Source organism: Opisthorchis viverrini (assembly GCF_000715545.1).
Source record: "Opisthorchis viverrini unplaced genomic scaffold opera_v5_89, whole genome shotgun sequence".
In the NCBI taxonomy this organism is placed as follows: Eukaryota; Metazoa; Platyhelminthes; class Trematoda; order Opisthorchiida; family Opisthorchiidae; genus Opisthorchis; species Opisthorchis viverrini.
This window is the reverse complement of record NW_008751744.1, coordinates 214,230-239,045: the sequence shown is the minus strand read 5'-3', so window position 1 is coordinate 239,045 and position 24,816 is coordinate 214,230. Positions and strand designations below refer to the sequence as shown.

The 24,816-nt window shown below is 45.4% G+C and overlaps 1 protein-coding gene across 1 annotated transcript in view; it reads right to left on the bottom strand.

The window, feature by feature from the left end:
- Nucleotides 1-24,816, bottom strand: part of T265_13642 (hypothetical protein) — a gene marked incomplete at both ends in the record, with an annotated part of 85,339 nt that overhangs the window by 38,005 nt on the left and 22,518 nt on the right. The window contains 8 exons of the mRNA XM_009169863.1: nt 2,393-2,514; nt 11,086-11,220; nt 12,833-12,975; nt 15,722-16,049; nt 16,883-17,385; nt 17,626-17,716; nt 22,205-22,332; nt 24,012-24,172. Coding sequence (XP_009168127.1) covers nt 2,393-2,514; nt 11,086-11,220; nt 12,833-12,975; nt 15,722-16,049; nt 16,883-17,385; nt 17,626-17,716; nt 22,205-22,332; nt 24,012-24,172 — 1,611 coding nt within the window. The remainder of the gene's footprint in view (nt 1-2,392; nt 2,515-11,085; nt 11,221-12,832; nt 12,976-15,721; nt 16,050-16,882; nt 17,386-17,625; nt 17,717-22,204; nt 22,333-24,011; nt 24,173-24,816) is intronic.

Sequence of the window (24,816 nt, the reverse complement as noted above, 5' to 3'; positions counted from 1 at the left end):
GAAAAGCATCCTGACAAAAAAAACCTACAGAAATCTTTGTAATGTACTACTCATAAGGTTGTTGAAATCCATCTACAGCCCACGACCGGTTTCGCCCTTCTTGGGGCTCATCAGGTAGACGCAGTCCCCGGGTTTCCGTCAACCCTATGTTCTACTTGAAACCAAATTGCACGAAATTGGCGAATATACACTCATTTGCAAAAATGTGCTGCATCAGGCCGCCTCATGTTTCAGTCACTACGATATTCGAGATATCGCGATACATGTATATCTTTGTAATCTACTATTCTAGCTCTGATTAACCAAGGCTCCCAAACTGAGTTACGGAACCACCGTTCAAGCAGGTCAGTTTATCAATCATAAACCACACAAAATATGGACACTGGTTCCAGCTGCCAGTTTTGGTCACGGAAAAATGGGAGAACAGGGAAGATAAAGCTCGTTATTGAGGGTACATTCGATGTTGAATATCCTATTTGTCCGAGTAAAGTGGGGGCTATTGAAGGTGACAGCTGTGATGAACGACCGCCACTGCTTGCGTGACTAAGTCATGTCTACCAGTTCCATTAACCATTGATGAGTTAAGTCGCGGGGTCCCCATTCACAGAGACGCAAAATGTCGATCCTATTGAGCTAACCGGTATCATAATTCGTTGCCTTTCGATCACTTCTACTCAGCACGGGGTCGGGCAAAAAGAATTGTGCGAAGGAGGTGATCCTCTGGCACGTGAATTACACGACTTAAAGGGCGTAGGTTAAAAAGCATGAGAAGTTCGTCGATCGCGGGAGAGTTGCTTCGAGTTTGTTGAAGGAAAATGAAGAAAACTGGGAATAATGTGGCACCAAACCAGGCAACTGAGGAGTTATCGCTGAAGGATCCAGTTAGTAGGTGACCACATGATGCGGTTTCTGTGAGTGAAAGCTAATCATCCTACTGATCAGCCGCTCGAGGCCAAACAGTTAAGTGTCGAATCACTGGCCGAGATGTCGTGGGTTCGAAACAACACTCTGAGCTTATTGAGATGCACACTGGTGATGATTCACAATAAGGAGGATTAGCCTCACTGACAGGACAGAGTTTTGATTGGAAATCAAACAAACCCCATACACACTTTCCAGTTGTTTTACAGCAATATCACTGCAGTCTGTGCTCTATTTTTACTCGAAATCCCCCAGATATAGATAAAAACATCTACGGCATAGAGCGATAACTTCACTGATGATGACAGTTTCGCGGGAACCTTGTAGATGCATTCGAAAGATCATTCTAACCTTTACTATTGTCTATTTTCGAATATTCTTTGAATGCATTCCCGTGAAAGAAACATGACTACGGCATGATCTGATCAGTTCACCGTTTTGCGTTCGTTGCACCCAGCAACTACATTTAGATTGCATGTGGAAAATTACAGATTGTGTAAACACCAGAGTAAAAAACAACCAGTGAACTTCTCTCAACATGTACTGACGTCACTTTGTTCACCGTCCGGCCATAAAAACCCGGCTCTGAAACGATGTGTAGGTAAGAAATTTCCACTACGCTACATCAGCCATCAAGGACACACAGGTGACGCGTGCATGTTCGTGCAAGCACATATCACGGTTGCGAACCAAACTGGACCAAATGATAGATGCATATCAAGCATAGTAGAAACATTGGCTGGAAAGACGGAACATCCGCACGGCCATTATGTAGTTTATGCAGCCCTCTGCTAGAACAGACTTTCACCCTCTCTCTGCCCTTTAGAACGACGAGAAACTGTCATTAAAGCTGGAGACTGAAATGTCCTTGTGGGTTCTAGTGACCGATCCACTAGAACCGTACTTCAGTTTGCATAATACAAACAGACGGCTCACATGGTTGGAGCGTGAATTTACTGTCCAGAAGGTTCGTGGTTCGAACCCGACCTCCGCCTCTCGACTTCCCCTGTCTAGGCTTGGGCAACCTGGCAGTATCCCAGCCCCCTTGCTTCCATCGGCTAGCATGGCAGCTAGGCACCGGAAGGGTGTTACAGCTGAAAGACCTCCAATACAAGCAGATGTGTACCGTGAACTTCTATGTTCAATAGGTTGAAAAGTATCCTCTGATAACCACGGGCACATAGAAAGGCAACCGATAACACTGCTCTGAATAAGTGCTTCAAAACCCCGCCTCGTGGTACAACTTAAGCTATGAGCATTAAAGTGATTTGACACATAAACTTTCAGGTTGATGAGATCACAGTCGCAGGTCACAGCCATCAAGATCTTCAACTTGGGTCTATCATCAACTTCTCGATCACTTCAATAGAGGCATGGGCTGTCCAACATTACCTCACTCTTCGCACTGATACGAACAACGTATAGAATTGGCATCAGGAAACTAGCATGCTTGACAATGAGATAAACGTACTCAGTAGTTTGGCAAATTTTGTTCTCCTCGTCACTTCCTCAGACCGACTGATACGTTGTTCCCGGATGATTTGGGCATAATTGGTTTCGAACTCGTGTTGACGGACCACCTCAACAAGACATCTGCAAAAGACGCGGTTTAGTTGGCAAATAATGGTCGGCAAAACTGAAGCTTGGAACATCAGCGTGGGCTAAATACGAAAAGTACGATGCGCAGAACAAACGGAAATGATAAGAAGTAACAGATGATGTGGAGGTGCGAGTCGAAGAGCGAGAATCAATCACATAGTGACCTAGTTACACGGATTCGCTGGTTGACGGCAAGCGCCGAATCGAATGTGGTCAGTTGCGCGGGGGTCACGAACGCAAATCCGTGTAAACAATCGTCAATGACAATGAAGGCCGCTAAGTTGTTTGTCGATGTTACACATGTTACGCTTTCGAGTCAGTACTGGGTTGTTTGTTTGATACAACAATTTTGTTCCTGAAAGACACTTGGTGTGCACGGGGTCGACAAACGGCTGTAGCAAAAGTGAGCACAAGTTTCTTGACCGAAGTTCAGATTGAGAAACTGAAATTCACCTCAATCGAGTTTTCGACTGGAGTACCGGGTCCAAGTGGATCAGTTTTAGAGGTAGAGCTTTAACAACCTAATCGCCACAGAGAACGACAAAAAGTTGTTCCGATAGCTGATACAAACACACAGAGTAGGGGGTTGTCATACCATGTACCCTTTCAAGAGAGACCACCACGAAGAAGACGGGGGTGTTTATATGCATCAGCAGCGTCAACACCATAAGGCCAGTTTCGGTTGATTGCATTGACGCCCATATAAGTCGTGACATCCCCCATAGAAAACACAACTATGCGAAAAAGAGCGATGGTGGTAATATCGGAGTCAGGTTCACCTGGCTTCGGTTTTGACACGTCTGACGAAGCATGTTAAGTGCATGCTAAGCATGCTCCTACTCCGCTTCACGCAACTTCTAGCATTCAAGCCATCTTGTTTGGAACAGTAGGAGTTTTCTTTCCTTCAACGTCTTAACCGTATTTCTTGATAAATTTTGGCGATGTGTATTCGTCTGTACTGGCGAATACATATGATATTCTTTGTAAAGACTCGTGTGATGAGATTCGGCGGGCTTCGCACCTGAGCCACTTGTCTCTCGATGAACAAAGCCGTGGATGAACGGGTGTTTGAAAAAGTAGCTATCGTCAATAAAGTAAGAAGGCGAGCGATGCAGGCACTAAGCTGTCGAATTTACTGACCGGAAGGTCAGTGGTTCGAATCCAACCTCCGCCACTCTACTTCCCCTGTCTAGTCTTGGGCAACTTGGTAGTATCCCAGCCCTCGTGCTTCCTTCAGGTGTCATGGCAGCTAGGCACCGGAAGGGTGCTACAGCTGAACGCTTTCTTTCTTTCAAGCTGTCGAATCCTGAAACCTGTGGAGCTGGCGAAAATGTTGCCATTTCAAATCGGTCGATTGATTGTGCGTCGCTAATTGGAAGACACATGTATCATTCCGGTGGAACATAATCCGTCCATAAAGTCTGAGCACATAACCGTGACAAAACACATCAGAGAGAGAACAAGAACAACGGACAAGGTTCATGTGAGAGACATGCGGAGTGAGAGCGAGGGGAAGTGTGTTGTGAAAATAGCCGGCCTCATCAGAGTAAGGCAAGACTGACCATAACGTTTACACAGACATGGCTGGATTCTTCTATCGTAGCCATTATACCATCAGTTCATGATGGTTAAAGACTGTCTAGGTGCTGTGGGCCGATGGTAGTCTATCATCATCATTGATAGTATAACATCAGTGTTCAACACCGATGCATCATCGTCAGGATCACAGACCAGTCGTTCATGGACAGTCGAAGTTGTCGGCGATTCTAACCTCTTGGGCATTTATGACTAGTTTTCGGGCATTTCGTCCTACGTGCTTGCTAGCACAAGTACATTGGAAGAGGTATCGGTAAATTTCTTAACCAAGAAGTGTGGTACAAATTCTCTGTTAATCCCCGCTTCATACGACACTGGGAACGTGTCATTCTCGTTGCTATTGATAAATGCGTTCTTCGTGGAAAGAAAGAGATCCCCCCGCTCCTCCGACATATCCGCTGTGTTTACTACTGAACTATGGTGGATACCCGTTATCCAGCAACACATGGTGAATATATTTAATGACATTCAGTGATTTTTCGGATGAATTTCGTCGTATCCTGATTCTCTGGACGAAGCGCATCGTCTCGCCTTTTTTATGTGCATCTAGAACACCGGAAATATGATACGCCGACACAGACTCCTATAAACAAATGCGGTACGATCAGCAAATGAACTACGAGAGTTACTGTGCCGTAACTCGAAAACAAGGACTCGATCCAGTGTAGTTGCAGTAACAACTATGCAGGATAAACTGGGCGAATGTTGGACGAGTTCCAAAAAATTTGCGTTGCTTGGGGCTAACGTTTCGACAACCTCGACTGTACATCACCGACTGGACTGAGCAGAGCTACCCCCTCACAAAATGACATTGCCCATTGCAATTTAATGAAACGGCAGTCGTTACGCGAATTCATTGAAAACCCTGTGAATAGTTGGACTTTGAAGCTGGTCTAGCCCAATGAGACCGGTCATTTCCATGACATATTTTCACACTGCGAGTTGACCACACGTCTCACGTGGAGTTCTTCCACAGTTTTGCCTCATTAACTTGTGATCGGGCGTCCCGAGCCTCCTAAGATATCTGGTCTGCCCATCCTTGAACCTGTAATTGGCCCAGGGAGAGTAGATGAAACAAACAAATTGACGTTATTTCGCTGAAATGTTGCCGTTTCAAGATTTGTGAAAGGGACTGGACGCAGGAAACTTGTTATTGGGCTTCGAATCCGCTCTGGGGAAGAGAGATCTGGAGTGCACACCCATATCTGCATTTGAAAGCAGTTCATCGAACACGTACAGCAAAATGCCCTACGCCCATGCTGTAGAGTCAAAAGGCTGAGTGGTAATCGAGCAGTTTTTTCAACACAACCATTGTGGGAATTTTTGTGAGGTAGCAGGTTTTCCCAAGGAAGCCTTGGAGAAAAAATGCCCCAAGAACGTTCCTGGGGATTAAGAATACATATCTGCTCTGACGAGACAGTCTTCCGAAACGTCGAACTTATTCCTTTATCCTACGGTTGATATACTGAACTACGTGTTCCGGATAACTGTTTACGGTACTACTGTGAATTTGAATAGCGTGCTTTCCTAATTGAATCGTACTGGGGGGGGGGGGTTCGAGCCCGAACAAGATTACCTACGATTACACGTACTAAGATGCTGGCAATAGCTTCCTGTTCGACTACCCCCCCCCCGTATTCTGAACATCGTATCTAGTTTACAGATGCAATGCAAAGACAAATCACAGACCACACAGACAAATATTCCGTAATTTGTTTCTACTAGACGAAGTCCGCTAGAATATACTATCGATTTCACCTCGTTTCTGTAATCAGCACGCGCAATTTTATCTGTAATTCGTTGCCACTCAAGAATATTCATCGAAGCGCTGAAAAGTGCGCCGAAAAAAATGGGCCTTTTATTCGTGGTGCACCAGTTCGAATTCAGTTACCGGCAAAATAGCGAAATTCGAGTTTGGGATCTTTCGCATGCAACCTACTCTAGTTCTTTGGAATTATTAGATACAGAGTGGTACTACTCAGGTGAGAGGGCAAATCCGTTGTTATCAGTTTACCAGTTAACGGCCAGAGTGTGCAGTTGTTTTTAAGAGCATTTTGGTCTCACTGGTCTTACTCTAAATTTGAAAAGTGATACAGATTAACTAAACACATGTGGAACATTGTCTGAAAAAGTCATACGGACATACAAGTTAGCATGGAAGACAGACACTGTATCTGTTCCTAACAAAGTGCTGATTCCCCCGTCCACACCGCTAAGACGTGTTGTCAATTTTCTCAAGATGAACAGACGTATGTCGCATTGAAAGCTACTGAGTAACGAAGCATCGGACACTGTTAAAACCAAGTTGCGTGAGCGTGATTCATTTAGAAGGAAGGACCCATGCATGGACTGTTCGAGGAAAGCAGTGGATGGGATCAACCAACAACGCGTGCTTTTGGCAAGCTCATCATGCGAACAGACTTGTCGCAATAACAAGTGGAGGGAAACAGTACTGGCTAGACAGCTTCCGCACAAAAACAACTTGAATGCAGACAACAGCGAACTTTAAACACAAAACCGAGCATACCAGACATCTAAACAAATGGATTATGTGAGCTACAGCCGGGAGAGTCATTGCCTAAACACTGGTACCACAGTCTGGCGCAGGTTGGAAATTTCAGAGAGCTGCTCAAAGCTTTTCGGTCGTTGGTGTAAACTAACCACGTTAACTGGGCCAACAAAGAAGGTCCGAGGGGATATAATCACGTTCCCATTCAGAAATGAAGGGCATCCTGTTCAGAGAACTACCACATGAACCGAAAGCAAGAGCTGTTGCTTTACCAAATCAGTGAGAGAATCCTCCTATGGTAGTCATTAAAAAAAAAGTCGTTTCTTTGGTAAATGTTCATCTCTCTCTTTCTCCCACCATACACTGTCTTGCACAGCTGAAGTGAAATTCTATTGCTTATTGAACCAAAAGTCAGCGGGGGAAAAACTTACAAGATAACATAGGTATCTGGCTCGTCAAAGCCTACGTCAACGGTCAACTTATTGTTACGCAAGATGCCAAATTGGTAGCGAAAATTCGAGCGCCTATTCGTCACTCGTGGAAAAAAACCATGTGACTTAATGCAGTACGTCCGACTGCACATCATTTGACCGACCAAAAGGCCGCGTGCACAACGTGCGTTGTTGATCTTGACAGTACAGCTGATGCACGCGCATGTGTGAAAGTGATCAACCACGTGACCGTGTGACGTAGTAATGGTGGCAGCCGTCATTATTCCAAATGTATTTTTCGGTCACAAGCGGATCAATCAGATACAACTCAGTAGATCGGCTCGCGAATTACGATGCTCTACACTACGGAAAAGTTTATCCGGTCCGTCTATCTAATGGTTTATGGCATTGTTGAATTACACATCAAATTTGCCCACAGTAATACAACGTCAACCCACATCGCCTATTGTATAGAAGACATTTTTCTGTGTAAACATACACCGTAACAATGAGACAATGGGAGGCTAGGGAATGTAACGCGGACAATTCACTCGAAACGCTCTTGGAGATGATTCAATAACCGACATATTAGTATGACGAGATGTAAGCTGCGGCCGAAAACTCATTGTGAATTAGGACACCTCAACTCATCAAATTAGTTCGTATGGCTACGAAGTAGTACTGTATAGTAAGTATGATGTTCACATACAAATAGTTATTACTGGTTGGACTATCAGCTGCCTGAGTGCTCGTGTCCTTCGTGTTTGTTAGAAATATACGGACGAAAAACACGCTCCTTGCAAACGACCTAATACCGGAGTCTCGTGGTCATACTCATCCAACCGAACTATGTATGGCCCCACTGTCTACTTTGAAGTGTGCACCTAGACCTTCGCGTGTCTCCGTCCCTAAAAAATTAACAATAGGCTTTTAGGTTTCCGCCGTAAGTTTGTCATGATGAATACCTTTGACCTGTTTATCGTCACTGATTGAAAACAGCGCGGGTTTAATTCTCCTTCCTCAACACCGATTACGATCAAGTTATCAACCGGACCTCATTAAGAAACCTATGACTCGAGGCGGCCAACTTATTCCTCACACACAGATGTTGCACGCCGTGACCTGCATTATTGGATCTTGTTTTCTTTCAAATACGAGTCCTTGATGGGCGTCGTGATGCTGTCTATGATCGGGACTCACTGAGAAACACGCTTGGTAATGTGTTGAAATTTTGATAGCTTGGGTGAGTTCATTGGTTGTTGATCAGGTGGCTACGCACTGATGATGTCTCCTCGTATGGTGACGAATCTTTGCAAGCGAATTGCCAAGCCCGACGAACAGATCAATAACCAAGAAACACGCTTCTGAGAACATCATACACGAGAGATTCAGCTGGGTTCCAGGTGAGTCTCTCGAAAGAACCAAATTGGTTTGCAAATGAGTGTATATTCGCTAAACATGCTTCTGCTTCTCTTGACTTGTTTTATCAGTCCAACCATCCGCAACAATCGACTCCCATCCACAAATCATGCATCTTCACTTTGAGAGGTCAAAGGTCACGTCAACGGTGTGAATAGGTGGAGAGCAACACATGTGAATGGTGTGAACGTGGTCGATCATGGGAGTGGGTCTGGTAGACAACGAACGATAATGCATATAGAGCTGTCATGAGGACCAGTCATTATCTGCATCCCCGAATGTCTAAAACACTAGGCTTTTCAAACGCACAGTTACTGTCAACCATCACAATTTACTCAACGCTTTCTAATGTGCGGTTTTCATGCAATTTGCCGTTTTTAACACAGGAACCCTGATTACTGGTTCCCTTTACTTCACAATCCATCTCTGTATAGTGAAAGTTTAAACTGGACAGTTGATAAAGGCAGAATAAATTTTAGCTTGGCTGTGAAACGTCATTCGTCGCTGAAATCGATTTCTCGAAGAAAACATCCCACAAGCATCATAGTAGCAATATGACCACCAGCCATCATTTCGAGATAGAGTGGGATTTAACGCCTTGTTTACAAATCTGGGCGAAGTGACTCAGGGGACGAGATGGCTCAAGTAGTTAGAGGGCGAATTCACTGACCGGAAGGTCCGTAGTTCGAACCCGACCTCTGCCTCTCGACTTCTCCTGTCTAGGCTTGGGCAAACTGACAGTATTTCAGCCCTCGTGCTGCCTTTGGGTGGCACGGTGGTGCCTACCCAGGCACCGAAAGGGTGTTACAGCTGAGTGATTATTTTTTATTATCTCTCACAAACCTGCATACGGTTGCCAGGGTGATGTCGTTAGTTGGAAACAGCGTGACTATCAATTCTAGGATCATACTCAGTCAAGTTCTCATCCATAAAATTGTTAACCGTTTGCAAGCGTCATCATCTATCCCCCTGTGTCTGACTAGTAAAATCTATCCAATCAATGTATTAGTGGCATTTTTGGACACCCTCAGGTGTAAATTGGTCCTCTAACTGAGTTATGTCTGGTTCGTTGTTTGTAAATGTAGCAACTGCGTCCATGTCACTCTCGCCTGAACGGTTATCATGTCCACGTGTTCATTGTTAAAGGATATAACTGGCTAACGTCTCAGGAATGAAAACTGATCGAAGTGCTCCATCGCTATGGCGTGCAATGGTTAGGATGAATGCTACAGAAGGACCGAAGGACTGGTCGATCGAGGGCGATCCGCTCTGGGACGAAACCATGCTCAATTCGTCGTAAAAATGTGGAATCATTTGACCAAAAACGGTTTTGTTTCCGTTATCGAGAATTGGACTTGCAGATTCCAGCATCAAGAGTTCCTGCTGAAACGTGTAGACATCTCGACAGCAATGTTTCTAGTAAGACTGACTTCTTTTTGGCGCAAGCTGATAATGGAATGGAGCGGGCTAATAGATCGGAGAAACGAACACAAGACTCGAAGGTACTGAGTTTCAGTGCAAGGCAAGGAGATAGAGTGATTACAAGAATGGTGTTGACTGGTAAAAAAAATTGGACATAGTACGTCAGAAACAGATCATAATAAAAGCAGACGATGATGGGATGCCTCTGCGGCTCAGTGAGCAATGAGTAGAGACTAGTGAACCAGAAGCTTCGATCGGTACTGGAAACTCTGGTGTATAGGACCCTCACTATTAGGCAGCACAAGTGTCGGGACGGGTGCAGACATGGAGGAAGTACACGTACACAGAACGGTGCGTTCCCTATATCACCATCAGTCACCACATGCTCCGGATAGCCGCATACGACCGGCAGAGTGGGTATGAAATTGTTCACGGCAGAAACGTCGCCAGTGGTGGACAGAACGAACAAGCAAGCGACCATAAGTGGTCATTTAGGTATCCTATATACTTACGCAGAAGCTCTGTATGTTTGACTGACCTGACAATACAGCCGTGTCCCGGATTCTTTTTCTTCTCCTTACCGCTTAGTCTGACAGGCTCAGTTCAGGTGTAATCAATAGACGCTCACAAAGCTGCGGGGAAGTAGCTTTGCTCTGAGGGGACATCTATCTGATTGCGGCGTATCTAGACGGTGGTTGTCCATTCAATGTATACTCCAATGTTTCTTCTCATTCTTGGGAACAATTTGTTTACAGATAATCAGAACGGAGACCAGTAGCCAATTTGAAGGGACCCGGGTTATTGAAATGGTAACCCAGAAACTTGTTTACTCCGTCATCCGGAAAATCACCTTGAACTGAGCTCAATTAATCGGACCCCAACTGAGTTCCATCCAAAATGCTTGCCAAGGCTGGCGGCCGAACGGGCAGGGAATTTAGGAGGAATGTTCTATTTGGATGGGTCAGACAAACATGCAACGTTGTCAAACGGTACTTCTCAACACCAAGCACTAAGCCTGTTGTCGTTCGGATAACCAGAATGGAAATAAAAGTGATGTCATGGAAACACACAAGCCATGTAGTGCCCTCTAAAAGCAGCAACCTCATGGAAGGCTGTAGGCAAGGACGAGAATGAAGCATCTGAGAGTGTGACTAGACTCATCGATGGGTTTGGTGACTGACGACCTACCTTGTGTAAACTTCAGGAGCCTTCTGCAGCTGGGATATCAAAGTGGTAGTCCGGGCGACACGTCCCATACGAGACAGACACTTTTGTATGCTTGCATCCACTCGGTGCATGTAGGATTGGAAGTTTTGAAGCCAGCTGCCAACAAGAAAATTACCAAATAAAATCAACACAAAAGTAGCACGAACCAAGTAAATTATGAGCCCAGACACTGCTATTCGAGTAAGCAACAAACAAGAATGCTTCTGAACAGGGAAAAAGAACGGAGTGACAGTCCAGCGAGTGTCTAGTCCGATGGTGAATGAGTGGTTGACAAGTGAAGGGAACAGGATAAATCAATGGGAAAAAGTTTGGAACCGATTGAGAAGACATCGTTTCATAAGGGCCTGGCGCTAAGGTCTATATCGGACAGACGACCAGGGAGCCTCACATGAGAATCGCAGAACATAGGAGAAAAATAAACAGCTGCCGAGAAACGCGGATGAATTTAGGGCGTGGCTGGAAGACTCGGCAATTGCGGAACCCGCACTGGAAATGAGACACAAAATCTAGAAAGTGTTGAGTTTTTGAGACGAGGACTACGGTCCACGTCACAGAGACTGATACCCGAGGCGATAGAAATCGCCAAGCATCCCAGTAGAGGGCGTGGAACTGGCACGCGTGTGGAGAACGGTTTTGGGTCAATCGAGCTACCAAGTGTTGGTGTGCGATTATCAGAAGGGAGAGTAGTCATCATCTAGATTCCACTTAACCTTACGCACCTCCCCTTCCCCAACTAAATCGTCGCAACATTCACAAGCCGACGGGTGAGATGGCCGAAGTGGTTAGAGCGCGGATTACTAACCTGAAGGTCCGCGGTTCGAATCCGACCTCCGCCACTCGACTTCCCCTGTCTAGGCTTGGGCAACCTGGCAGTATCCCAGCCCTCGTGCTCCCTTCGGGTGGCATGGCAGCTAGGCACCGGAAGGGTGCTACAGCTGAACGCTTTATCTTTTATCACAAGCCGACGAAGAACAAGGAAAATCTACCAGCGGCACCCGAGGTGAATCATCAATTGAAGCACGTTGAAGTGGGAGATTAAAGAACAAGAGCCGGTCGGAACTAACTTGAAACTCCTCCAACCCACCAACGCAAAATTTTGGCAACCATACGAGCCGTCAAGAGCCGTTAATTGACACTCAACAGTGATCTAGTGTGCTAATCTGAACAGATTTTACTGATTAGTTCTCCGTCTGCCTTAATAGCTAGCCAAATTGGTGACCTGCTCATCTGGCCTGATGACGCTTTTGTGCCAAAAGCGAAACGTTGTCCACTTAAAGGACTAACGATTGTTTACCAAGCCCTTCTGAAATAAACAGGATAAAGTTCATCAAACAACGAACGCCTGAATACTGTGTTGATGAGGCAAAATTCTGAAAAAACTTCAGATGTACTTTCCCCTTCAGCGATGCAACAAACAAGCGAACTTTCGCCAAAACACTTGCATATCACGAGCAGCCTGTGGCGCAACAGACCTACTATGATAAAACTGTGAAGGAACTCTGGAGGGAAATACTCAGATTTGGTGAGGGTGAGAGGTAGGAAGGACATCGTATTCCCAGCACAAGAGCTTCCAGAACAAATGAACTGACAAAGTAAGACAAACCTAGTACGATGTCACATCAGCATACAGAATAAGAGTGGAGAAATCCATAACTCATTCGTAAGTTCGAACCAGTGGGGAACACAAACAGAAAACAAAAAAACATACCACTGTCTCTTGTGCAAATTCTCCGCCAAATCAAGCTTGCTTTCCATTGTCTCGGCCAGAATGCGACACAGCTGTCGAAACGCGTTGAGCAACTCTTGTAACTGGGATGTGTGAGTTGGAAACTGTTCGGTGATGGCCGACATCTGATTGAACAGGATTACGTAAAGAAAAAGGGGGTTGGAGTGAAAATTGTTGTAGAGTATTTTACCAACCATATGAATATTGTTCACCGGTAAAAGTATCAATCAACATTCTGGAACAGAGCGGTCCCAATGTGGCTTACGACTTCCAAAGCAACAGGGGATGCTATATTAGTTATTTCGGGTGTGGCCTTGATCTTCCTCTTCCATTTAACCAACCCTCTCGAATAGCTAGTGTCTACAAATAGCAAAAAGAATGACTGAGAGCCCGTTCTATAAAAGTAGTCACATACAACACGAACAGATGATCACGAAGATCAGAGGTAGGAACACCACGGAACCGATGAGAGCTCGATAAGTGTAATTGGGACAGTGATGGAGAATAACTAGCTAAGGGTCCACTAATCAATGATATGCAGCTCACGAAACCCCATCCATCCGACACTGAAACGCGCAGTTGAATCAAGTTCACTTATTCGGCTGCTAACCAAGGGTAGACTGGTCCAAACTGTCACAGTTTTGCTCATCGTCGTCATGCATTGGAGACAATGGAGGCCCTGGATCAAACTCCAGGGAGGCTAGAGTGCCTTAAAAAACCGGAGTTAAACGGGGACACCCTGTTTGCCAGATAATGCTTCTGGAGCATAGATTTTTAAGACGGAAAACGACTGGGTCCAGTGTTGTCAGACACCTTGTCTCAAGGTGAACATATGACGGATGTATCCTCGGCCAGGAGGAAACTCAGGCCGGTCTTCGTGAACTTGTCTCCCTCAGGGATCCATACGTGTTAAACAGTGCAGAAGAGCATATCGAGCGTTGCGAATACCGGCTTGATGTTACGGAGGTCTTCGCACAGCGACCTTGCACCGCTTTAAAGTTAGAAACCATGTTGAAGCATCTTATTTTGCCGATTCAACCGGCTGCAATAGGAATGTCAGATTGATAACCATAGGTTCGACCTATTCTCTGAAAAGTGCAGACAGTAACCTCTCCAGGCCAGACGTCCCGGAACGCATGGGAAAGGAAAGGAAATCATTTATGCTGTGTCTTTTTGAAATCCACGTTCGGAAAGGGATGATAACAGTCAACATGGGCGAGTTAGCAAGTCTTTTGAAACGCCTCGGGTGTATTGAAACAACTTGGTTCTTCATTTGGAATACGAAATTCGGGGATAAGGAATACGATTTAGTACAACTTCATATGAATCCCACACACAACAAAAGTGGGACTAGCGCGTGATGCCTATCCGACAAACTAAACAGACGTAAGTGGAGTGGAAAAGTGTAGATGAGGAACACGATTACAACAGATCGGTAGGATGGACATAAATCTGGTTGGCTACAACAAGCACGTCACATACGGGACGGTAGGTGCGTAGTTCATGCCCTCGGATTTTAGCAATGCACTTCTGGATACTCTTGAAAAGACGATGGAAGAACCATCAACCATCAAGCTTTAGCGTTAGATCACGCAAATTTACATGAAGACGATACTAGTCAGCTATCTATTTGCTAAGACCTTACAGTGTTCCAGAAGCCAAAACGAATGATTCAACGAGTGAGGTGCACCGGAAGCAATGCACATAAGACCATGAGATTTTTTCACACAGAAATTTGTAGAGAAGCGAAAAAGCGTAGGTGGGCTCTGGAACGCCAAATTCATGTGAAGGTGAATCATAAGATGCGGATTAAACAAAGTATTGCGATCAAATTGTTTAGAATGGACAGTGAGAAACTAAGAAGCACAAAGTTCAAAATGAAAAGTTTAACAAGGGCAGTCACTCAGTACTCAGGAGGACCTAGCTTCATGAGCCGACGAAAAGAGATTGAGTACGACATATAGGTTCATCTACCTGTGAGTTAGAAGAGAACGAGACGGAGAAGTGACTATGCTCCACTTACAGTTGGTCAGGTTGGCTGTACATCAAGGTGGAACCCCTCAAAAGTAATCATGCTTTCCAAGTGGGACCGATCGATAAGAAAAGCTGAAGCACAGTGGCACTAGATGTACTGTCTTCAAAAACGTACGATACCATTTCATCAGGATCGAATTGCATAAACGTAGTAGCGCTGGGGTAAAACATCCTCTATCCATCCGCCATCTTTGATGACCGGTTGTGTGGGCGGTCGTTGTAGGCAGGATACAATAAATAAATGAATTTATCCAGTTGAGGGGATTAGCGAATCGGCAAAACTTGCCGAGTTTAGTTGCGACAAACTGACAGTCAAATGAAGTTTTTCCCCTATCCATGTGCAATAGGAATGTAGGAATTGTGGAAAAACACTTCTGATAGAATGATGGGCGGTATCACGTTGATTTGTTTTGTACCTGAGTTGACACTGGTTCAGTAGTTTCTCTGTATTGTTGAGTGTACCGAAAAAACGAATCATTTAGGGGTTTATAGCCAGGTTAATATGAGTGCAATTACTTGTAAAAACGAGCGTAAAAAGCCAGTGCTATGTCGATCTAACGTCCAAAAACAGTTATGAAACGGAAGCAAAAGCTGTGGAAATGTTTCGCGTGAGGTAGGAAAAAACAGGGTAACGCTATTAGACAACCATACTCCCAAAACTCTATTTTAGGTGCGTGTCTCGTTTTGGGGTAACAGCAAGCTCGAATGCTAGTGCGGCGGTGTTTATGTATAATTCACCACTCAAATAGGACAGGAGGTGTGTGACCGGTCGTGGATGCATAATTTGCTTCAAAAGTCGGTTTAACGAACATCACTGTCTCGTTCTGTCTTGCTTACATCTCTCGTTTTCATTGCTCGCTGGTAGAAAGCAGTTGTGCTGCGCTGAACCGTTTGGATTCGATCGAACAGTTGAATGGCTACTTCAGTCACCGGTTCCAAACGCGCCAGTAGGAGGCTGAAGTCTGTCCCACTAAGTGATTCGCGAGTCAAAGCCACTGTTTCGGGGTCCAGAAATTCGACACGAGCCACCGGACTGGATTCTGGTGGGCTAGATCGAGCGTCTTTTTCGTTGCTGTTGCCACTGGTATGAGAATCAACGCCGGTAGGAGATACGGCAGTGCACGAAGGGACTAGAGACAGGAGTTCTGAGTAACGAGTGGTAAGGCTACAATGAGAACAAAAAATGGAGGTACATGAGTGAGGATTCTCAACCAACCCTGGCGCAACCATACACTCGCGGTAATTTTGTGCCACTTGTTTATACAGCTTGTGACTATATTGCTCTTCGCTAGAATTTCACAGGTGACGGGAGACAGTAAAATGCATATGCAACCCAAATTTTAGCTTCAAATCGAAAACTTCAGTGAAGCGTATGTTGCAAAATGACAAAAAATTATCGAAAAGATTAAGAAACCATCTGTATTTTACACATTTGGCTGTTGGTCACTCTAAAAACGTCTGAAAAATCGTTTAACAGTTCACATACCACTAGCACACACTGAAACCAGAGCAGTGTTCCGTCTGTTCAGGCTCGAAGTCATCAGCACGGAAGTAGAACACTTTCATTACATTAGCTCAATTCAGTTTGCTCCCATTCCAAAGGTTAAATAATAAACATGATAAGGGTTAATCTGTGGCGACCTGTCGGTGCCTAGCTGACAGGAGCATTCGAGATACAGAGGTCCGGTTCGAACCACGGGCCTTGCGGTCAGTAAGTTCACTCCCTAATAACTGAATCACCTTGGGCTTCCGAAGGGCAACAGTGTTTCGGATCGCAGAAACTTAGCGCCACACTTCACTAGAACATCAGCATACATTGCGCAGGGCGCTTACAGGTCGGGCAGTCAGTTAGCATCACTAACATCATGGTGGTCAGAAACTAGATCAAACACCTAAAACTCAACCAAAGCTTGCACAAAGTGTGGTTTCCTACAATAATAAACTCCAGAGAAAACATGAAGGAGACCCAATACATACAACCGTAAAGGAAGGACTTACTAACGAGTATAAGGCATATCACCGGAAGCTCTATAGGCTGCGTAAGATGAACTCTCGTCACCATTGAGCAGGATGTTGAGATCGTGCTTTGCACTTTCAATGACCAGAAGGAAATCGTGTTCATCTATGGAGTCGGATTGTGGATCCTGGTTGACAGACAGCTGTTGCAAAGATGGTGACGGTGAACACGGTGCGAACAAATTGCCCAGACTCGGCTGAGAACCGCGCATTTGGTGGAGCGCATTTGGATCATTCTTTGGTGACCCAGGGATGAGGCCGGCCAGAGAACTGTGCTCAAGATTTCCTGCACTCGTTCTCCTTGGACGACCCCCCGGAATTACCCGCGGTCGACTTACGGTTGAGAGGGGTGAAGAGCCCATTGTCACTTGCAACGCATTAGAATGGAGGGTCTGTGGAATACGACTGGTTCTCGCAGATAGAGTGATTTGCAAACAAACCCAATCATACAGGTTAGACGGAGTTCGGGAAGCTGTACCAGTGGTCTATAACGAAACGAGAACAACAGCTTTATAATCAACGTAGGCAGCAAGATATTAGTAGAACGCACCGGCAGTTAATTAACATAAACTAAGCATCAGTACAAGTGCGAAGTTAGCGCGGAAAAATAGAGGCTGACTTCACAGACGTCGAAATCCATTTTTACAGCAGATAACCGTACCGTTCTAAACGAACGTATGATCCAGCGAGTGAGGATATTCCAATCAGCAAGGTTTGGGACTTACTCTTTGACCCTGGGTCCAACTGTCCGTCAGCACGTAAATAAGCTGGGGAAGAAGCGGTACCTGAGAAAGTTCTCGTTTCAAATCAGCCACTCTGTAAGGGAAACAAGATTTGGGTTTTCGGTAAGTAAGCAGTTTACATATTACTGAGAAGACCAAATTTGACGGATAATCGATCACCTGAGGGTTTCTAGTTCAACCTCATTCGCAGTCAGCAGCAGTACGTATCTCACGAAGACAAGACACCTTCCGAAAGACCATTGTCTTAGTGTTATGTCACCAAAACGGTTTCCTATGTGTACTGGGATCTCCGAAAGTATACTACTTGGCTTCGTGGTACGCACGCATTCAACTTTACCCAAATGATTCTTTTCACCAGGCATTCACGAAACAGCGCTCACCCTGTAAGCTTGCTCAAAATACAAACTGGAAGTAGTCAGAAGTCCCACTTATCAATACTCTAATTGGTGTGTTCTCTAGTTATTCCCCTCATCCCGCAAAATAAACGCATTTCTCGTCCGTCTGCTTAAAGCGTTCGTTGGTGAGTGTTAGAACTTAAATTGAGTCAGCTTATCAACTTTACATGTGATGTCGTTGTGAATTTGTATGCTGAAAATTTGCACTAGGGTGCGTAAAGCTTTGCTTGACGTGACTTGACCTAAGATCCAGATGTACACCCTTTGACAGGAAGGTATCATCATCATCATCATCATCGGCTGGCCATTGCCGTCTTCCTGGATGGTGACCCCGAGACGGGCCATATAAATGGCTAGAGACATTGTCAGACATGGCCCAGTCGCGCCCTCAATGACGCTCATGCATCCAAGCTCATGCCTTCAATGCATTCTCCCCAATTAACGGTCCACCTAAAGTGATGTATCCACGCACTAATTTATCAGCTCCCGCCTCCACTGCGCAGCTACCTACCACACCTCCCGACATCATCGGTGAACGAAACTGTGGCAGCTGCAACCACTGTACGACAAGTACGCGGTTATTACAGCTGACAATGACACCAACCGCATGACATCAGTGTTCAACACCGATGCTTCACTGCCGAAACGGGAAGGTATGAATGTCTGGCCCTTCTGTCCGGCCCCTGGCTTGTTTCAGATGTAATTCCCAAAGACAGAATACACAGAGAGCGCACAGTGAGTCGTGGCTAGTGGGGAACGTTGCTAGGACTATATAGACGATAGATTGCTACATTAATGGCGATTTGAAGTAAGCTAGAGTATTCTTATTAGCTAATGACCATGCTTGAGATGACAATCATGTAGTTATTTATGATAGATGACAAAGCTGGATTCATCCTAATCGAACGAAAATACGGACCACTGAAAAAGCAGCCTACTGGGATTAGTCAAATCGTGAAAACAAACAACAAAACACGCGATAACCACTGCCGCAACGCGCACTGTGCCCTTTCAGCAGGTTGGGCGATGGGTTCCGATTCACAGATGAGATTATGATGTGAACCCATTCGTTCGCTTGTTCCTGGTTTTACTCATCTGTTGAGCTTCAGTGCATGTTTGTTTTAGTCGAACAGCCGAATCAGTTTCCCTGCTGACACCATCGGTCAATGTTTCTTACAACTTATGGCATCATGTATTAACATGGGCAATAGTTAGAAGCAAATGGACAAAAAATGAAGTACATCCAATAGTTGCTCTCGCATAAAACAGTCTTAGGTTGTGTGCTCATTCGCGTTCAGTGGGCTCATTAATACACCTACAAAAAGCAGTCCTTGAGAAGCGCACGGTCAGATAACCTTGAGTAACTGGCGCTTTCTTCCAACTGCCGTCAGTGGAAAACAAAAGGGACAAAATGCCGTCGTTGCGCTTATAGACAGGCGATAAAACGCTGTGATCACTGTGTTTGATGAAAATAAATGAGTTGGTGTTTTTAGTCCAAAAGATAACTGAGCAAACACCACAAGCGTAACACAGTACCCCTGCAGTAAACAGAAGCAGATACTCGTATAAGGTCAAGTCAAGTGACCGCTGATTACCAGGGCTTCACATTTTGCTGGTACTTCACGAATATGACGTTGACAGTTTGACAAATCGATGAAGCGACCCACAAAACGAAAAACGGAAGTGTGCTTGACTCGAAAAAAACCCGTGCGTCTACACCGATTTCCGGATGGCATGCGTGTGAAATTGGTCATCTACTCCAAGCTGAGCAGTGGTCCTGTATGTAGATCAACACGTTTACCTTTTAGCCTAGTGTTGCTCATTGCACTCGAATGATCGATAGAGAAGCGATGGCGCTAAAATTGCCCAGCTCAACAGACAAACGAGACACCATGACTCTCAGCAATGTGGTTGTGCTGAGTTGCCTAAACGAGTCAAAATCCAACCCACGAACCGAGCTACTCCCAGGGTCTGGGAAGAAATGCACAAATCTATACGGGAGTAGACAGATTCTAGACAAACGGATGCTTCTCCACGCTCAGGAACAGTCAAATCCGGTCCGCAGGATACTCATTAGGCGGTTTCGTCTCTTTTTGAATTGCCACTGAGTTTATGCATCTTGGGAATTTGTGGCAGCCAAATGTGACAACGAGATACGCTCACTGTTCCACAACCCAGAATTAATCAGATCTACAAGAGTTGTGTTCGATACGCAAGGAATGAAAATAGCTTTGTCGCAATTCGGTGCAACGTGACACCGGCGAAGTATCGTACTCAAATTCAATACCAAAGTTAGTATAACTCCTCTACATGGTGTGTGAATTCATGCATGCCTACTGGTGTACTTAAACTCCACGTGTACTTTTACGACCAACGCCGTACAAGTTGGGTGTGTTTAGAACGGTGTGAAAGTATACACGAACCCACATGGCGTGAAGACGAAATTACTGGACCATAACACAAAAGGAATCACGCATGGGAAATTTAAAAGTGCAATCAGAGCGGCCACAAAGTTTACGCATACCTGAGAATGAATGAGATTAGTATCACACACAGAACACCAGATACACGTGACACTAGTGACCTGGTGACATTTTTCGTAAGGCACAGTCAAACTGTGCACTATGGAGAAACAGCTGAATGAAAGGTAATTTTGTATATCACCGAACCAAAGGTTCTGACCTGTACTATTTGAAGACATTTCACAATGAGTGAACTGCTATGGGTTTCCCGGTTGAGTAGAAATACTCCCATGCAGAACTGGCTATATTGCAGGCGCTTTCGGTCGAGCCATGTACGTAACTAACTGAACATTCTGTACTCGGTGTAAATCTAACGGAGCACGACCCGATGGGAGAATGGGAGGCAGGGGCGTTTCTAAAATCAACAGTTGGCCAACCTGTAATTGTCGAATCACGTGACAACAGCTAAACTGTTGAAACCCAGTGTATGCGTACGGTGGCCCACATCAATCATAGTGCATATGCAAGGAGGCCACATATGGTTACTTATGAGTACCCAATCATCAGATTTGTCTTTACCATGCAAGGCCACAGAAAGTCACTTCCAGCCACCATCTTAGGCCTCGCACTCCAGAGCACTCCATGCTACAACTTTCCATTGTCGAGTTGAACTGCGGACAAACCGCATGTGATTCTGTGGTCAGTGGTAATAGAAAAAAGTAATCGTTTTTAGCATATGGCTTTGGTGTCATTCAGCTGTAACACCTTTTCGGTGCCTGGCTGTCACGCCACCCGAAGGAAGCACGAGGGCTGGGATACTGACAACTTGTCCAAGCCAAGACCCGGAGAAGTCGAGCGGCAGAGGTCTGGTTCAAACTACGGACCTTCCGGTCAGTAGATTCGCGCTCTAACCACTGAGTCGGTAACGGTTTGTTTTATTTTGGTCCATAGGACAATGGTCAAGAAAACTCACATCAAGCATCATCGCAACCCTAGCATGCCTCAGTGTCCTAAAACGGATACGATGACGAGCACGAATACACTCGGACTCTTCAAGGGGTCGAAAAGAGCTCATTTACAGTCTATGATTCCTCCAAAGGCTGACAGCCAGGAGGGACAGCAGCAGGTGCCCTCGAAGTATTGTGCCCGACGGTTCAGGCTTTCATCTTTGCTGTATATCAGAGAATCATTTTAGTTCCTGATGCCTTCGATGACAAGAGGCTTCCGAAGACCCGTAAAAAGTTAAGCGTTAGAGTATCTGTGTTTTCCCATCATTGCCCAAATCAGCCGTCCTGTTAAAGCCGGCGAGCGACTGTTTTGGGCACATAGTCGCAATGTGAACCGAAAGGAACCACGGAAGATGACATAGAATCGGTCAGAAAGTCAAGCTTTGGTTCGATCTACCCGCATCTCAGTTAAAAACAAGCACATTGACTATCATTTACCCCCGGGAGGGTCTCCAATTGAAACATTCGTAAGTACTGTTAGGAATATGAGATACAAACTTTCGGATTACTTCCCAGATAAGCTAAATGGGTTGCTTCGACGTAGGTAAATGGTAAGTTGACCGGAAACCTAGGCGTAAAACGGTGGGAGCACGAAGATGCGGAATTCCCTACAGTGGAGCACGAGCGTCACAGCGCGGAGAACACATGAAACGATAGAAACAATCAAACGTAGCGGTCAATCGATTAAGTAACTCACAGGTTTAACTTCTCCTCCCAGTCACCGGCACGGGTCTCGAAAGTTGACAGTCTAGCGGCATCTACCGTAAGACATTTTTCAGCGCGCGCCGTCACTTCTGCCAGGTTGGCCAAAGCAACGCACCAACCCTGGATGGGAGCACAAAGTAGAGGGGGTGGAATAAGGTCAAATCAGAGAACAAGAGGAAAATATTTGTTTTAAAATGACATGGCAGATTCGGTTTACTAATGAGAAGACTTTTAACATAGAAGCATAGAACCATTGTAATATTACACTGCACATTCGGTTGTCTCGTGACAGAGAGAAGCTAGCCTTCACGCTGGCTTAGTATGCAAATGAGAAGTTTATTCAAATTACGCATAAATCGGTGCTGCGGTAGCGGAAAAGTGCGGCTGAAATTTCAGTATTGGGCTGAAAACCATGAAGTGAGTTGTCACCCACTCCTAACCGCNTCAGTATTGGGCTGAAAACCATGAAGTGAGTTGTCACCCATTCCTAACCGCTCTTACAAGAACAAACCTCGGAATCAGCCCAACAGCACTCTGAGTTAATCTCCACGCTCTAGACCCCGCCGAGGGACTTCGGTCCCACGGCTCCCTGGAATTGTTTTTTTGCACTAGATGTAACATGTTCTTTATAAAAAGGGTCCACCGGCACGCACAGTGAAATGTGGTACTCCATACGGATTATGATGTGACAAAGATCGAGATCACTTGATATGCGTTTGCATGCCGGTATGTGCACTTTCCTGACTTGCTGACGTGTGCTACAGGTCGCACCTCTTATCCTGTTCGGTTGTTCATTGAGTATGTACAACACTCGCTCTCACAAACCCAAACGAATCCGGTCGCATTAGGAGAGGAGTAGGGCGTACCCTCGAGCAACAATCCAGCAGCGATAACCCGTAGCAAAAACCCAGGTTAGGTCATGACGAGGGCAGCAGCTACACCAAATTAATAAAACAGCCATTTGCAACCAGGACTTTAATGCGAGATCGAGTAAAACGGCATGTAAGCAACTATCGATTGATCGCGGAGTTAACATAGTAGAGCGAACCTACGTGGTGTGTATGTACGTGTGTTGTTGGGCGCTTTAAACAATAATATGGAAAATTCGAAGTGCTGATCCCGTGAGGGGGCCTTCAGGGTGTGTGATCCACGAACATAGTAAGCCTACTACCATGTGCCTCAGGGTGTTTTGTGGTAGCGAGTTTTCAAAGGGGCCAGTTAACTAGATGATGCGACCGTCAGTCGAACCGATCCACCACACTCTAGATCGATAAAGTCGGTGCCTCAGAAATATGTTATGAGAAAAGGAATGCACTGAAGAGACAATGGAGGAAGTTCCAGTAAATATTCACACCAGACTTGAGTTCATAGTCACCTGAGAATCTATTAAACATGAACAACCAGAGCAGCTGACGTCAACAATCCACTTCCTTCGAACATGTGGTTGATGTTTCGAAACCACACTGTTTGCAAACAGTGTATTTTTAAGGTGCGATTGATCGTTCAGCTGTAGCATCTTTTCGGTGCCTAACTACTGTGCCACCAGAAGAAAGTACGAGGGCTGAGGTACTACCAGGTTGCCCAAGCCTGGACAGGGGAAGTCGAGGTGAATTGGTCGGTTTCGAACCACGAACCTTCCGGTCAGTAAATTCGCGCTCTAATCACTGAGCCATCTTGCCCAAATGCGATTGATAACAGACTTAAACAGAGGGTACATTCTAATTCCTAAATTGATGGATGGGAAGGGACACAATGAAAAAAGTGCAAGAAAACGAAGGAAAATACCAAGTGCCACGTACCTGAATCATTTGACGTTGCTCAGAAACCAGTTGTTCAATGGCCATGCAAGTCTGCTGAGCGATTGGGGCTAGTGGATCGACCAGACAAAGCCGGTCGTTCAGTGCCCCCAAACTTGGCTGTGCAGATAGCAGGCGTTCCAGACGTTGAGGAAAACCACCGTCTGCGAAATAGGATACACGCATGCACACGTGTTATGGGTAATTCAGAGATAGGTGTTGACAATCAGCGCACCTTTTACAAGGAATGATGACCTAAACCTGAAAGATGTACTCAACATCATACTGTTATCATCCATTTTGACCACCAAGAAATATAACCCAAGACAAACCCCGTAACTTCAAACAGTCTGTCTAGGCTTTGATGCATCATCGGAATTCGAATGGACGCAGCGAAAAGGAACAAATGCCCGTAGGACAGTGTATCACGGATTTCCCATAAGCATATGTATCAATAAGTAACACTGGGAAAGGTTTCTCGTTAGAGAATGCTGTTAGTCGGCGACAGCAGCTGTCTAACCGAATTATGATTAGGTTCTGCCGAGCAGCATGACTCGTAATAATCGATGGCGTTCACCTTTTTGTCCTTCCCTATCCGACTCTCCTTCGGGTGGCCCGCTTATCTACGACGTTTGGTTGTCTATCAAACGAGGATCGTTTCCTAGCACATGTGGGTAATTTTCATTGTCGCAGACACACACACACGAACAGTCCGTGTCACTGTTCACGCTGTTTGGACGATTACGTCGACTGACACAAGTTTTTTTAGTCTTTTAAAGGAAAAATAAATTCGCACACAAATGCTTGT